Source organism: Ursus arctos, unplaced genomic scaffold, assembly GCF_023065955.2.
Source record: "Ursus arctos isolate Adak ecotype North America unplaced genomic scaffold, UrsArc2.0 scaffold_20, whole genome shotgun sequence".
NCBI classification, from domain to species: Eukaryota; Metazoa; Chordata; class Mammalia; order Carnivora; family Ursidae; genus Ursus; species Ursus arctos.
The window spans coordinates 38,676,216-38,692,000 of record NW_026622875.1 but is presented as its reverse complement, the minus strand read 5'-3'; the positions used below and the strand labels follow the sequence as shown (position 1 = coordinate 38,692,000).

At 39.0% G+C, this 15,785-nt stretch overlaps 1 protein-coding gene across 2 annotated transcripts in view; it reads right to left on the bottom strand.

Annotated features, from left to right (window-relative positions):
* Nucleotides 1–4,509: 4,509 nt before the first annotated feature.
* UBE2E2 (ubiquitin conjugating enzyme E2 E2) overlaps nt 4,510–15,785 on the bottom strand; it is a 357,209-nt gene continuing 345,933 nt past the window's right edge. For both annotated transcript variants that reach the window (XM_026496929.4, XM_026496927.4), the window contains exon 6: nt 4,510–5,382. In XM_026496929.4, coding sequence (XP_026352714.3) covers nt 5,285–5,382 — 98 coding nt within the window. In that variant the 3' untranslated portion in view covers nt 4,510–5,284. The remainder of the gene's footprint in view (nt 5,383–15,785) is intronic.

The following is a 15,785-nucleotide window of genomic DNA, read 5'->3' as shown; positions in this document are numbered from 1 at the left end:
ACAGGTGAGAGAGAGACGATCACATTATCTCATCCATTTTCCTGTGTGGCTCTGATACATTAAGAGATTTAAAATTCAGGAATTTCCCTGTAAAAAAAAATCCTCTCAAAAAATGTATCATGCATAAGACGACCTCAGAGAAAGGCATACATACCTTGAGTCATGTTTGAAGATGTAAAGGAAGATTGCAGTTGGCTTAAATCACTCATACGCCTCCGAATCAGGGAATGAGTGAAGATGGCTGGGGGTGAGAGCCATAAAGAGCGGCAAGGACCCTTCAGACTGTAGAGCGTGCATCTCTTTTAGAAGGATAACTGTACATCCGGGAAAACACTCCTCCAAATTAGCCCTATGTAATGCCTGAGACCTGATGCTAAAATTTAGTATTAGCACAAAAGCTCGAATGACCAACAGTCCTGGTTTGTCCCAAACTGAGGGGGTTTCTGAGACATGTGACTTTCTATTTTAAAACAAGGTATAAATAAAATCTTAAAAAAAAAAAAGGAGGGGGGCACCTGGGTGGCTCAGTCAGTTAAACATCTGCCTTTGGCTCATATCATGATCCCAAGATCCTGGGATCGAGCCCCACATCGGGCTCCCAGCTCAGCAGGGAGTCTCCTTGTCCTTCTGTTCTCCCCCCCAACCCCACTGCTGGTCTTTCTCTCTCTCAAATAAATAAATCTTAAAAAAAAATAAATAAATAAAACCAGGGTAAGTCCTGACCAAACTGGCATAAGTGGCTCACCGTAACCTGCATTACCAGTGCACATGGTGGAGCGTGAGAGTTTTTAGGTGCCTCATGGAGAGGGTATGTTCCAGGCTTAAGGAGTGGGTCGGCTCCCCGCGGGTATATGGGTGTACACTAAGGCAGGTCCTCAGAGGCCAAGCTGCCCTGAGCCCCTGACAGTGCCAACTCCAAGAGATTTCAGATGGGATGTAGCTTTCAGTGCTATGGTTCAAAATATAGTTATCCTATATCCTGCTCCAGATTTCCTCTGAGGACAACTGCAGGACTCATTTAGGGCACAGGGTGTGCTACTATGGCATGAGAGGTTCCACCCCACATACCAGAGAGTCCCATACAGAAGGGACAACTTGACAGTGTTATAAAGCCACCTTGAAATAAAATGCATAGGTAGGTCAGGATCCTCTGGGAGGGCTTTTTGTACAACTGTTTTCAGTGTCAACTATGGACATACCTCTTTTTAAAACACAACTTATTATAGAGACATTGAAAAATTGCCATGCCCGGCAATAATTAATGGCCCCCTTTTATTGTGGGACTGAGATGCAGAGAAGTTCAGAGGTCTTCCAAGGGACATGTTTCCCATAGCTGGTCAAGTCTTGATGTGGTACCTCTAGGAATTAGAAGTGCTGTTTGGTCTCTCATGTAATACCAGGCCCACATTTCCTTCAACATTTTTTTCCAATTATGGAAGATGGCAAAATTCCCACTACCTAGAAATTGTACAGCATCTTGACTCTAAGACTGAATCATGACAATTTGTTTCCACAGTATGATCTCATATTTAGAAGAAAGGTGCATGTGGTTTTGTATAGCAAGGCTCTGGTGTCACATGCTTGGGTAGAAATGTCACTTCGGTACTCTGATCATTGTGCATAAATGAGGGCCACTGTTTTAGTCTGTCCAGGGTGCTATAATAAAACACTACAGACTAGGTGGCTTATAAACCATAGAAATTTACTTCTCATGGTTCTGGAGGTCAGGAGTCCAAGATCAGGGTGTCAGCACAGTTGGGTTTCAACGAAGGCCCGCTTCCTGGTTGCAAACTGCTGACCTCTCTTTGTGTCCCCACATGATGGAAAGGAGACAGGGAGTCTTCTGGGGTCTCTTTTATAAGAATACTAATCCCAACCAGGAGAGCTCTACTCTTATAACTTAATCACCTCCCAAAGGCCCTATCTCCTAATACCATCACCTTGGGATTAAGATTTCAACATATGAATTACTGGGGTTGGGGGGTGGGGAGGGATACAAATATTCAGACCATGGCAGCCTACACCTTGAAGGGCTATGCTGAGGTTTTATTAGGTAACTTACGGCATGGTACACAGTATATTCTGAATAAATATTTCCTTTCTTCCTAATTTCCAAACCAGTGTTGTAGGATGAACTTCTAGGTTGACTTTCTAATCTTGGAATAAGAAGAAAAGATCGACTACTTCTGCCCTTGCTATCTTCAATGGATTCCTGTAGAAGAGATGAAGAATGTTCTATTTATTTGTAGTTTTATGACAAATTAAGGTCACGACCTTCTGAATTATTTAGATCAATAAATACCATTTCAAACTACTTTCTCAATGACCAGTGGTCCTGCCTCTGTCAAAGATCTGCCAACATTTTATTTAACAAATCTATAAAATACTATAACTAGCAATAACTGGCATGGAGAGTCAAATATTAAGGTACAAAATCACTGCTGATTTTTAGAAATGCTATCCCCATGATCATTAGTGAAATGACTTAAGCTTTCTGAGTGCTAAACTACTCCCAAATCTTATTTTACAAACATTTTTGAAAACTTACTGGAATTGTATTGCCTGCTGTGGTTATAGATTTCAAGTAATATTACCATGTTATCTGGAATCTAGACTTAACAGGCTCAACTAAGGATCTGTTGCTCTCTGTGGAGTTTCTCCAGCTTTCACATTTGAGAGGAGGGTACATTTGTTTGTCATAAGTATTTAGAGTTCATAAACACGGGGAAAGAAATTTTGTAGACTTCCTATCAAATTGACATAAAATCTAAAGATGGCTCATGGGAAAGCAAACACAGATCTGTGACAGGATTTCCTACTAGAACTGTTATCTCTCTGGCTCCCAAATAACACACATTTTTCAATGATCTGAAGTACGCCCAGTTATGAGATGTAGATGTAATATATTGGATATATCACTTAAAATGTGTCCAACTGGAGTTGACATTTTAAAAGAAGAAAAGCAAACTGAATTTAAACATTGTCAATAAAAGTCAGTATTAATATTGTAAGTCTGGTTTAATCAGTCAAAAGCAAAAAAAAATCAGTTTAATAAGACTGCATATTAATATGGCTCAGTGCTTTTAGGACTGAATTTTTAAATCTAAGGTATTAAAGTAAATATAAACCTCTGAGGTGAGAAAGTCTATAGACAATAACACATTCAGGGTAATTTCCTAAAAGTTACTCTTGTATTATACTAATCTTATATTAAAAGAAAGAGATGTTAAACACACAGGTATCTGACTATCCCCCCACCCCCCCCCACCCCTGGCCCAGTCTACAGTGGTCTCTATATCTGGGACTGGCAAACTACAACTCACAGGCCAAATTTGGCTATTGATAGTTTTATTAGAACACAGCTATGCCCATTCACATGTATGGTCTGCAGTTCCCTTTGCTACAAGCAAAGAGTTGAGTGGTTACAACAGAGACCATACAGTGTTCTGGTATGCTGGAAAATGTTTTCAAATAAAATGAATGGTAAAATCATTATTAAAAAGAGAAAAAAATAACCCTAGGTACTCTAGTTTAAAAGTTACTTTTTCAATATTTGAACAATATTTTCTTTGAGACTTCTTTTTAACCACAAAAACCTGCATCTTTTGGCTCAGGTATTTAAAACGTCACAAATAAAGATTTTAAATTTGAATCAGAAATATTCAGAGGTGAATGACTTCCATTTATAAATCCCACTATTTAGCAGTAAAGATGTTCCTTAAATGAGACCAAGTGGTATGGTGGGCTTGTAACTGTAATTAGTGAAAGCCTTGTAACACAAAGAACCCTGAATTTTGATCGGCACATCAGTATGTTTTTCAAACTGCACCATACACAAGTTTCCTTTGCCTTCTATTGCTGCACACCTAAAATAGTCTGAAGGTCAAAGCCAGACAGACATACCCTTGTCACTGAATGTGTTGACCATGAGTGATACAGTTGAGTTTATTTCTTCCACTAAAATTATGGAGAAAAAACAAAACATACCTAAAATAGTCTGAAGGTTAAAGCCAGACATACATACCCTTGTCAGTGAATGTGTTGACCATGATTGATGCAATTGAGTTTACTTCTTCCACCAAAATCATGGAAAAAACCCAAAACCAAAACTCAAGGGTAATCACTATAACAATCTTAAAAGGAAAAAAGGAGAGAAATAAATTCAAAAGTGGTCAAACTCAATGCTCAGCTCAAACTTGACTTTCACTAGAAGCTATTTTTGGAGTCTCATATTTTAATTGTTGAATAGAGAAGGTTGTAACAGAAAGGATGTCTATGAGAAAGGAATGTCCGGCTAATATGTAAAGTGATAATGATCTGAAACAAGTGTAAAATCATCAGGTTATTGACAGCTGGAGAAATTCCACATGTTAAGCAACTTAGCTACAAAGAAATATTAGAGGTCAGATGAAAAATACACTTGAATCTGTAATTGAGTTAGACACGACTTGCTGCACGTAGGGCTACGCTGGTCACCAGGATACAAAGCAAACACTGGGTTACCAGAAGTGCATTTATCAGCCACAGTGATTTATTGAGTGCTTTAATAATACAAGTGTACATCAACTGATCCACAGTCAAAAGTGGCAGGTCCCTAAGAAATTTACAAGCACTTTAAGTAAATCAAAATACATATTATTTTGTTCAATCCAACAGTCCTCTGTGTGGGGGACAGAAGGCTAGTGATAAACAGAGTCTCAGTAATGCACAGTGATTCTGATTGAAGCTTTTGTACAAAAAACTTGTTCCCAGTAGCATGCACCCACCAATAAAGACTTCAGTACAAAAAATTAACCCTAAGCACTACATTTAAGTAGAAATGAGATATAATTCTGAATTCGTGTTTTCCCAAAGATCACATAAAAGGAAAAAAATCAAAATAAAACAAACAACAACAAAAAACAAAACCACACAGTAATACAAAGCTTTGTAAGAAAGCTCTTACTATTACAGATCCAACATTGTTTGCACTGAAAACAAAAGTTCCCATCCATGTTGAGGTGGGAAAAAAAACCCCAAATCTTTCAAGTTAATAGAAATCAAAAAAGGGAATAAATTGAGAAGGTGGGGGGGGTGGGGGGGGTGGAGGGAAGAGAGAAGGAAAAGGAGGAAAAGGAGAGAGGGAGAAGGGAGTGGGGAATGGATGACATAACATCAGAAAAAGGTTCAAAATTTAATAAAAATAAGAAAATAAGAACCGAGGTCCGGAGGGGTGGGTAGGGCTATTGATGCACTTGGTGAATGTGCTTGCACAGGTCCGGCGGGGGCAGCAAGCAGCAGGCCCCTATGTGGCATACCGCTTGGTCCACTGTCTGGCCATCCGGTCGTGCTCTGCTCTGTTGGTCATGTACTGTGTGGCAATGCTGCCCACCAGAGGGTCAGCTGGAAGGGAAGCAGAGTCAGGAGTCAGTAAATACCAGCAGCACTTCCTCTTTCAAAGCTGGGGCAAAGGAGTGTCTAGAAAGCTAGCCCTAGATCAAGGAGCAGTTGCAGAGGTGGTGGGAAACTGCTGCTGTAAGCTGGAACAATGTCACTTTAGCAAAGACTTGTAAATGACCTGCCAGTGACACATCACATTTCACACCAGCTGCCAAAAGAGTCATCTACTTGTACTTTTACCGATGGCTCTTGTCATTTCTTGACTAGTCATTCTCTCTCCCTGTTCCCACTGCACCTCCCTCCCCTTGTTTTCAGGTAGCTGTTTCACTGAGAACTCTTTGGGAAGTGGTTCTGATGGCCTGGCCAACTCCTTTACCCTGGGACTTAGACCCTAGGTGGTGGCAGTGGTGGCACTCCCACCCCTCACTGCCTACACTGGCGGAGGCTTCAAGAGCCTCAGCTGAACACCATCAAGCAGCAGCCTTACTGACACAGGGGAAGATGGTCTACTTCTTCCTCCAAATTTGGAAATATCAAAATCCATATAGCTCTTTATTATGAAAATACCTGTAGATATTAAATAATAGCTAATACTCACATCCTGAAACTTTAACATACTAACTCCATAAAACTCCGCGGAACTGACACATCAGGAAACTGGAACACTAGGGGGTTAGTAAGTCACCTACCCAAGACAGAGTAAGCGGCGGAGCCAGGCTCTGAGCCTGGAGCCCACTACACCCTGCTTGGGAGATTGCTTTCCACCCACACAGGACTGAAAAAAAATCAGAGCAATTAAAAATAAAGGTTTTTTTTTTTAGGTTTCTGGATTTTTTTTTTTTTAGTTTTTTTTTTTAGTTTTTTAGGTTTTTTAGGTCCCAGAATGTACCCCCTCCCTTTCCCTTCATTCTCTAATTTCACTCCTTCCCTGATTTTTATTTCCTCTGTTTTTGGTGTTGAGAATTTGAGTATATTAGAGCTAGTGGATAAGAAGGAACCAAAATTAGCAAACAGTATGTTAAAGATAAAAAAAAAAATAAAGTTAAAGATGAAAAAAGTAAAGAAGTGCACCTGTGGTCTAACACAACCTGTAACGCGGGAAGATGAGATTCTAACCTAGAAAGATACTCACGGTCACACCTTCTCAGTATTAGAGGTGCAACAGAAACACCACCTTTTAATGATCTACTGAGGCTGCTGCTGAAGGCTTTCCAAGCCCTCTCTCTAAAAAGACACTGCTTACATTTTACCAAACCTTGCTTATGTTTTCTTGGACTTGTGCTAAGCTTGTTACATTTATTCTAGGGAGAGGTCAGTTTCTTATATTCACTTATACCACAAACAATTTAGATAGACTACCCAGTATGTGGGTTTGTTCAGAACTTCTGCATCTCTGCCTACTCTGTGATTCTTCCCCTTCACTCGCCCAAATGCCGAACCTGAGACCATCACGTAAACCAATCAGCTTCAAGAAGATTTAAACTAGTAATACCAAATGCCTGGAAACTGGCTAAGATACTTTAAAAAAATGTGGTCTTCCAGTTCAGATTAAGTAATGACTTTAGAGGCTAAAGGGCCAAAGAGAGGTCTGAGTCACATTTCTCTACCCTTGAAAAAAAATCATCTTATTCCAATTTCTGGCAGTTTAGAATGTAAAAGTTTGAGTAAAACATAGGTATCCTCAAGAGCTGCAGTCTACGTCACTCAAGACAGGTGTTTAATTGAACAGAATCTCTATTAGTGAAATGCACTAAAGATCCATCTGTGCTTTCTAACTCACTGATCGAGGTAAAGGACAGGCTTAATGTCAGAATGACCAGTGATGTTTGTGCTCTGCCTCAAATCATATCCTCACAGCGTGGGCAGATGGGGAAGAAGACAGGTCTGTCATTTCAGCTCAAAGGAGGAAGAAGGGGACAGATGAAGGATGGGGAACAGGAAGGTATGGGTGAGAAAATGTGTTACAATCAAGTGTTAATATTATTTTAGTAGGGAAGAAGGGGGGAAAATCTCAAAACAAAAGTTAGAGCACTGATAAAATTAACATGCATTGTGCAAAATTTTTTTGTCTGCTTAAACAATTAGATTAGATTTCTTTCAGAGTTCCTTTTACCTTTTCAAGTTTGAGTTTAAAAAGAATATTTTTCTACCTGTAAAATCATACATGCTAACTATAAAAGCAATATTAATAATAAAAACTGCCTCAAATAATACACAAGACAGAAAACTGTAAGTGAAGATCATCTGTAAATTTACTCAGAGAGAACTACTGCTAACATTTGCCTTATATCTTCCTGGACTTCTTCTCTAAACACACAATTAAAAAAAAGATTAATTTATAGTCTGCTTCTGTAATGTTAAAAACTCACTATATGGTAAGTAACTTTTATATAGCAATAATTACAAATCTACTTCATCATTTTTAGTATTCACCTGAATAACCAACTACTTGTTTAGAAACATTTGGGTTTGTTCCAATTTTTGGCTTTATAAACAATGCTGTGAGGAACATTACCATGCACAGACTTTCACAAATTTATGTAAATCTGAAATTTTTTAAAAGTATAAATGAATAACATAAAAGTATAAAATGAAGGAATTTAAAAATCACATATTATTAACCAAGTAGTTCTCAGTGCTAAATGTTTTGCTGTAGAAAGTTGAGACTGTAGATTAGTGAATCAAAACTATATAATATAGGGCCGCCTGGGTGGCTCAGTCAATTGAGTGGCTGGCTCTTGATTTCTGCTCAGATCATGATCGTGGGGTCCTGGGATCAAGCCCTGCATTGGGCTCTGTGCTCAGCGGGGAGTCTGCTTGAGGTTTCTCTCTCTCCCTCTGCCCCCCCCCCGACTTGTGCTCTCCCTCTCTAAAATCGATCAATCTTAAAAAAAAATAGGAAAGCAAAAAACCATTAAAAAACCAAAAACAAAACTACGCAATGACTATCACAGTGAATTTAACGGAACAAGACACTCTTTTTGTAGTGTATTTATAATTACGAATCTAAGTAAAGATGAATCTCCTTACACAGGTTTCATATTTCATGGATACAGTTATGCCAGGGATGTAATAAGAGTATCTAAACATAAATTACTTGCTTACTTCTCTAACAACTTCTTTCTAAAAGAGAAGGAAAAAATTCCCATCACTTTGGGTTTCTACTTTCTCAAATCTTCATCGATCTTTGATATTATCCTCTAACAGTCTTCCTTCTCTTTACTAAAGAAACCCCACAAGATTTATCAGTGGATAAGTAAATTGAAATTTAAGTCTTCTACATTTTTTGCCTTGTTCACAGCAATTATTTGAATTTTTGAAAGAAGAGCATGTTTATGCTTACAGCACAGGGTTAGATGATTTTAAGCACTTCGTTCTCCCGAATACCAATGCCGCCGCATGTATTAGAGGTTCCCCGAGGCTGAGGAACAGGATTTATGGCACGGGCAATGGAAAATCATGGATATGAGAGTTGGTATATAATGTTCTTCATTAACTACACCTCTAAACCACATCACCTCACCTGTTTAATAAAAATGCCTTCATCTTGTTGACACAATACTAGGTATGAAATACTAGCCTGAATGAAAGGGTAAGACTGAAAGACCACTGACAAGGGGCAGCACACCTACCTCTTCCCTCCTCTCTACTTCCTTGTCTCATCTCTGCCTCCCTACACAGTTCCAGGTGCAAAGAGAAGCTGTTAGTACTAAGTGCTTGTTGACTGAATAACCACCATGATTTGCAAGTGAGTGAAAGGTGAGCATAATGAATACTCTGCTCTCCCATTTTTTTGAGATCTGTGGTCTGTGCACCTTTGATTCTGGAAGAGAAAGGCTCAGACAACTCCTATAACTTCATCTCCAGGCTTGCCTCTCTCCTGGCGGGGGCTACACTGGGTGCCCTGGAAGCCAAATGGCTTAAAGCTTGTCCAGAAAAGGGGGGAGACAGGAATCAATACTCAAGGGGATAAGCAGCAGCTGTATGGCAAGAAGGGAGTGGAAGTGACAGGCAAACTACTGAACTACTGGGTGATTCTATTTGCAAGGTCAAAGAACATTCTGTCTTGGTTGGCAGGTGATACAGGAAAAATTACACGGAAAAAAAATGGATTCCCTTTTTTTAAAAAAAAAGATTTTTATTTATTTAATTGAGAAAGAACGAGTAAGAGAGAAAGCACAAACAGAGGAAGGGACAGAAGGAGAGGGAGAAGCAGACTACCTGCTCAGTGGGAAGCCCTACATAGGGCTTGACCCTGGGATCATGACCTGAGTCAAAGGCAGATGCTTAACTGACTGAGCCACCCAGATGCCCCTGGATTCCCTTAAGAAAGCATATATATTCTTAAAAAAAAAACCACAAACAAAAAATAGTACAGAATAGGACAAGGGCATGGGCTTTGGATACAGACTGCATGGGTGTGTACCTCAGTTCTGCCAGTAACTGAGTCACCTTGGGCAAATTACTTAACTTCTCTGTGCCTGTTTCCTCAACTACACAATGGAGACAGTAACTACTCCCTAAAATTCTGTGAGAATTAAATGAATTAATTTTTTTAATGTACAACATTGCTGCTATTATTTTCAAAATAAAGACTGGCAACTAAGTGTTCTTATGCGTCATATTTTTAAAATATAAATCTGATTGTCTTTGTGAAGACATTCTCTCAGATAAAATCCAGAAGTCCTTAGCATGGCTCCCAAGATCCTTGATTTAGGCCTAATCTTTCTAGGCCTTATCTTTCATCTGTCCCCTTCTTCCTCCTTTGAGCTGAAATGACAGACCTGTCTTCTTCCCCATCTGCCCACGCTGTGAGGATATGATTTGAGGCAGAGCACGAACATCACTGGTCTCTCCTGTCCCCATGCTTGCAGCCAGAAAAAACAACTTGCAGCTTCTTCAATAAGCCCTGCTCTTTCATAGGTCTGCACTTATACTCGTCCTGCTTCCTTTGCTTGAAGGCTTCTACTCATTTCTCAACATTTAGCTCAAGCACGGCATCCTTGGGCCTGTCTTCTAGGAGCTTCCTGGCAGTCTTATGCGTCCCATTTCTGTTTTGTCTGTTCCTACCTCTATCATTGCACTGAGAATACTGCCTTTTAGTTGTCTGTTTACTTATCTGTATTTCCCACTGGACTGGAGCCTACACATTCATTCGACAAATATTTACTGAGTCTGTACTCTGTTCTAGGTACTGGAGAACCAGTGCTAAACAAAATGGTGCCTCATGGGACTCTGCCTGCCACTCTGTTTCCCTCTTGTTAACTCCGTTTACTGCAAGGATTTAAGTAGAGAGAGAAGAACATAAGACAAGTAAGGAAGGAACACACACAAAATAGCAACCATAAATAGCAGCGACTCCATATGGCATGTGTCCCTGTGTAGCACTAGCATTATAAGTTGGTTCATCACAGAAGTTTCTTCTCTAGACATGAATTATCAGCATGTCACAGAAAGGGACCTGATAGTGATTTTGAAAGCTTTCTTTCACTTTTCTCCTGTTATTTATTAAATTATTTTATTCTTGAAATTTGTGCTTTGCACTTTGCCATTTCTTGGATTCTTCAAGGCTATAAATGACTGCTTTGCCAGCTGTTCCATTATACCTGTGATTAACATCATTCTTTTAGCTACCCATCAAGTCACTGGAGGCTTTCCACGGGTCTGCCTTGTAATGATGTGAAGCAGCCCATTTTTGTCTTTCATGGAATTTTTCGGTGGTGGTTTGGTCTAGCTTAGTTTTCTTTAAATCTTTTATAAGACAAAAAAGTAATAGATGCTCATTATAATAAATTCAAATAATAAAGAAGTACGTATGATGTAAAAAACATTACCTTCTTCCCTCTAATTTCCTCCATCCCAATACCTCTTCTATCTCAACGTAACCACTGTTAACAGTTTGATACTCATCCCTCCTTACTTTTTTCTTTATATTTGTTTAAATCAAATGGGAATCACATAAAAAACATTCAGCAACTTGCATTTTCTTCTATAACAATACAATGCAGTTGCATTTCTAAGGCAGTACAAATAGACCTAGGCTCATTATTTTTAATAATCACAGGGCATTCCTTTGTGGTTATTCAGCAGTCTGCCATTCCTCTCCTGATGCACACGTAAATTTGATCTGATTTTTTGTTATTACAACTAATATTACAGTCTTGTATAAATCTTTGAGCACACGGCAAAGTACTTCTGGAGGGTAGATTCCTCTAGGTAAGAGTGCTGGACCAGAGAACACATATTTTAAACTTTGGTAAATACTGCTGAACTGCCATCACAAAATTTGCCCTGTTTCTAAGCATTCTCAGCAACACTGCATTACCTATCTTTTTAATTTTTTTTGTTAGCTTAACAAAAAAAAAAATCTGTCATTGTTGAAACTGCATTTAACTTGACGCCTTACTAAGGTTTAATATTTCCTCCTATTTGTTTACTATTTATATTTCTTTCTCTGTGATTTGTTCATGTCTTTTGTCCATTTTTTCCCTCCTAATATGAAGGAGCACTTTATACATTGTAAATATCAAGCATGCGCTGAAATTTAGCTTTGGCCTCAGTATTCAGCCAAAATCTGCTTTAGTGAAGACTGAACAGACATGCCTCCTTTGATGTCATTTCCAGCTTTCCTGAACTTGTGGAGATCAAAGATCATGTAAGTGGCCGTCATATCTAATAGGCATGCTACCATCATGTGTACTCAGTGCTACTATCTGAATACTGGCTTTAAAAGTACTGGTAAGCATTGTGAATGTCACTTGGGGCTGAAAATCTCTTTCGGCCAAAGATAAACACCATGACGTATAAGGGAATAATTTGGAACTGCTTTCTCAGGTATCCAAACAAATGTTCAAGGGGACATGGAAGAGCAGTTACCATATGTGAAAAAGCTGCTGGAACAACACGGGTCTTACACTGCTGCGTAAACTAACACCGATGGGAAAGGCAGCAAGCAATGGCTGCTGGGAAAGCAGCACATCCAGTGACTGTGGGAAGCAGCAAGCAAATGTAAAAACATTAGAAATTAAAACAGGGGAAAAAACCTTATGTTTGTTTCTTAAATACTTAGGAAGTGTTTTCTTTAAGCACTGCACACAGCTTCAGCTCATGGGAGCACTTCAGTACACGCACCACCACCGCCAGCCAAATCTTCAAGTCTGGGAGCTGAGACGCTTAAGTCTTTACCTTTTTGTAAGTGTTAGAGGGAAAGGAAAGTTTACTGATCCGACAGCAGAATCTCCATTAACGGTAACCTGCACTGGCATAAGTAAGCCTCCCCTCCCAATTCATGCTTTTCATCAAGTGAAACATCTATGTAAGTATTGCAAATGTACAGAGGAGCCACCTAGCAGCTGGCAGTGCTGAAAAATTATACTACTACGTCATAATGACAAACTTTAAACATCCTGAATTAAAAAAATTATAATATTATTTACATTCTTAATATAAAATTTCCTATTTACTGTTTATCTAAGAGGATCATTTTATAATAGGAATAATCAGCCTTGCCTTAGGCTGCTCATTGATTTTAACACTGGCTGTTCAGTATTCAGCCAAAATAAATTCAGTGCACCTCTAAGAATAACACTATTTATCCATTACGTGTGGAGGAAATACTTTCTCTCAGTGTATCATTTGTCCCTTAACCTAGTTTATAATGCACCTTGCCATACGTAAGTTTAAAATTTTTAATAAGTCAATCTTTCCTTAATATTTTCTGATTTGATGTTATGCTTATGTACAAAGGCCCTCTTCACTCATTGCAGTATTTTAGAAGGATTACCCTATATTTACATATAGTAACTTTTATGTGCAATGCTAGCTTTATCATACACAAAATTCCTATACGTATCTGAACTGGATTCTGTACTGATGTTAATACATTAATTTGTCTTTTGCTTTATTTGTTCCTCCTGCTTTTCTCATTATAGTTTTATAGTATGTTTTGATATCTGATAGGGTAAGTCCTTACCCTTTCCCATTTTTTTTCCTTCACTAAAATTTTATTTAAAGAATACTAATCTTGATGAGGTTAAGACTCAGAGCATTTAAAGCTATTCCACCCCACGGGTATAGGAATCATATGTTTCTTTTGAAGAATGTTATCAAGATTTAGGAATATCTGAATTCCTCTGGGTCTACTAATTAAAAATCAAGTGAGTAGGACAGAGTTAAGGTTTTTGTATTCCGGAATGTGGGGGAACCAGACTACTAATTATAAGCTTAGCCCAAACCGGAAAGATTGTTAAGTTCCCTGAGAACATACACACACATGCGTCGTGTGTGTGTGTGTGTGTGTGTGTGTGTGTGTGACTCAAAGTGATTTAGGAGGAAAATTACCATGTCTGTGATTTAAACCAAATGGTGGATATTACCAAACTAGATTTAAATTTGAAAATGCTAAACAAAACTGCATACGAGTCTAGCAAGATACGCTGTTACTCCAGAATTAATAACTAGTGATGTTAAAAGAGGTACTGAGTATCTCAAATTCTAGAGACCATCAATACCTTCCATAGGACTTAATAAGAGATGATCTGGCTCTGACAACCCCAGATATCGATCATAACATATGGGAAAGGAGAGAAAGAAGGTTTGTGGGGCTACCGAGCTACCACCTTGGGAGTGTGGGGTGTGGTAGTGGAGCTTCTCTGTCTCCCTCCTCCTCGGCACCACAAAAAGGGGAAGAGGATGACTTTTTCCTCTCATGCCATGCAAGGAGGGTAACAAAAGATCCACCAAGTAAAGAATGGGGTGTCTGCAAGAGCAGACTGGAGTATCATCCTTGGCCAGAGATTTAAACCAAGTATGAGCTGATTTGCCCCTTGACTATTTGATTAGAGAGAGGGAGCAGCAAGGAAGTGGTCTATACTATCCCTGCTATCTCATCAGGGTCCTATTAAGAAGGCAGCTCCCCAAAGGAGGGGACCCCAGTAACTAAGAGGCTTTTAGGAGAATGCTATGTGAGAGGGACAGTGGTATTCTGGAACCAGCTTGCAACCAATTTTTAGATTTTTAGGAGTTTCAACACAGCCATTATTAAAAATTAAAGTTACAATTAGGGGCTCCTGGGTGGCTCAGTCGTTAAATGTCTGCCTTCGGCTCAGGGTGTGATCCCCGGGTCCTGGGATCGAACCCCGCATCGGGCTCCCTGTTCCACTGGAAGCCTGCTTCTTCTTCTCCCACTCCCCCTGCTTGTGTTCCCTCTCTCGCTGGCTGTCCCTCTCTCTGTCAAATAAATAAATAAAATCTTAAAAAAAAAGATAAAGTTACGATTAAATAAATTATTTACAAACAAGGGTAATACTTAAAACTCATCATTTCTTAATTATTTTACTGCTATGATTATTATTTTCATAATTTTTTTATGCCTACTCTATCTATATGGTGCAAAAAAACAATGTGCTATCATGAATCTTGTCCCAATTATGCATTCAGATTAAGGTCATGCATGGAGCCTGAAATTGGCAAGTGCTACAATTTAGGACTTGGGTTTATTATTATTTATTATTTTGTTGATTGTCTGGAGCTAGGAAAGCTAGGAAAGTGATGGATAAAATGCTAATAATGCAGATTAAACCTAAAAGTGTAGCATTTCTAGAGTCCTTTCATTGTGAATAGCATGAAAACTGGAGGATATATTCTTCCGGTATTTGAACCTAATTCAAATTAGGAAGTTGCTAAAGAAGTTGCTCATGACACGAACAAGTGAAATTCCAACATCCTTCTTTATTTCATTTTTGTCTTAGTTCTTAAATGAAAATATCATCCAACATTCAAGTTAGAACTACACTCATTTGTCAGTTGCAACTATAGGAAGGCTATAGATTTTGGTAAAAATCACTGAATCACTTCTAGGACAATCAAATGACTACATGAAATTTACATTAAAAAGTATTGTATATTTTCGTATTTGTAAATTGTATACTACACATTCTTTACATCAATAAAATGTATAATAAACTTATGTATGTACATATACACATGCCACGTACCATCACGACTCCCACTCCCAGCCAGTTGTTAAATATTTACTGGACACCACAGGAGACAGGGTTATTAGGAGGCCGAGCCAGGGCTGGTTCTTCCACATCAGGGAACCGGGCAGTGAGCTCTCCAAATTACCCAAGTGAAGCAGCATTTTGACACCTGTCTCCCAGAAGGCATGGATGGCAAGATGGAGCTTGCCAAAGAAGCTGGGAAAATAATTACCACGGGAAATTAGGTAAAGGGAGACTGTTGTCATTCATAACCTAGCCCCCAACTGCTTAGGAGTTAGGCCTTGAAAAGGGAGGAGAAGGCAGTGTCTGAGAACCAGACCATGTTCCATCCACCCTGATGGGAATGGAGGAGGAAATTAAATTTCAATCAGGTATGAGAGGGCAGTTTAAAAATGGACTAGATTC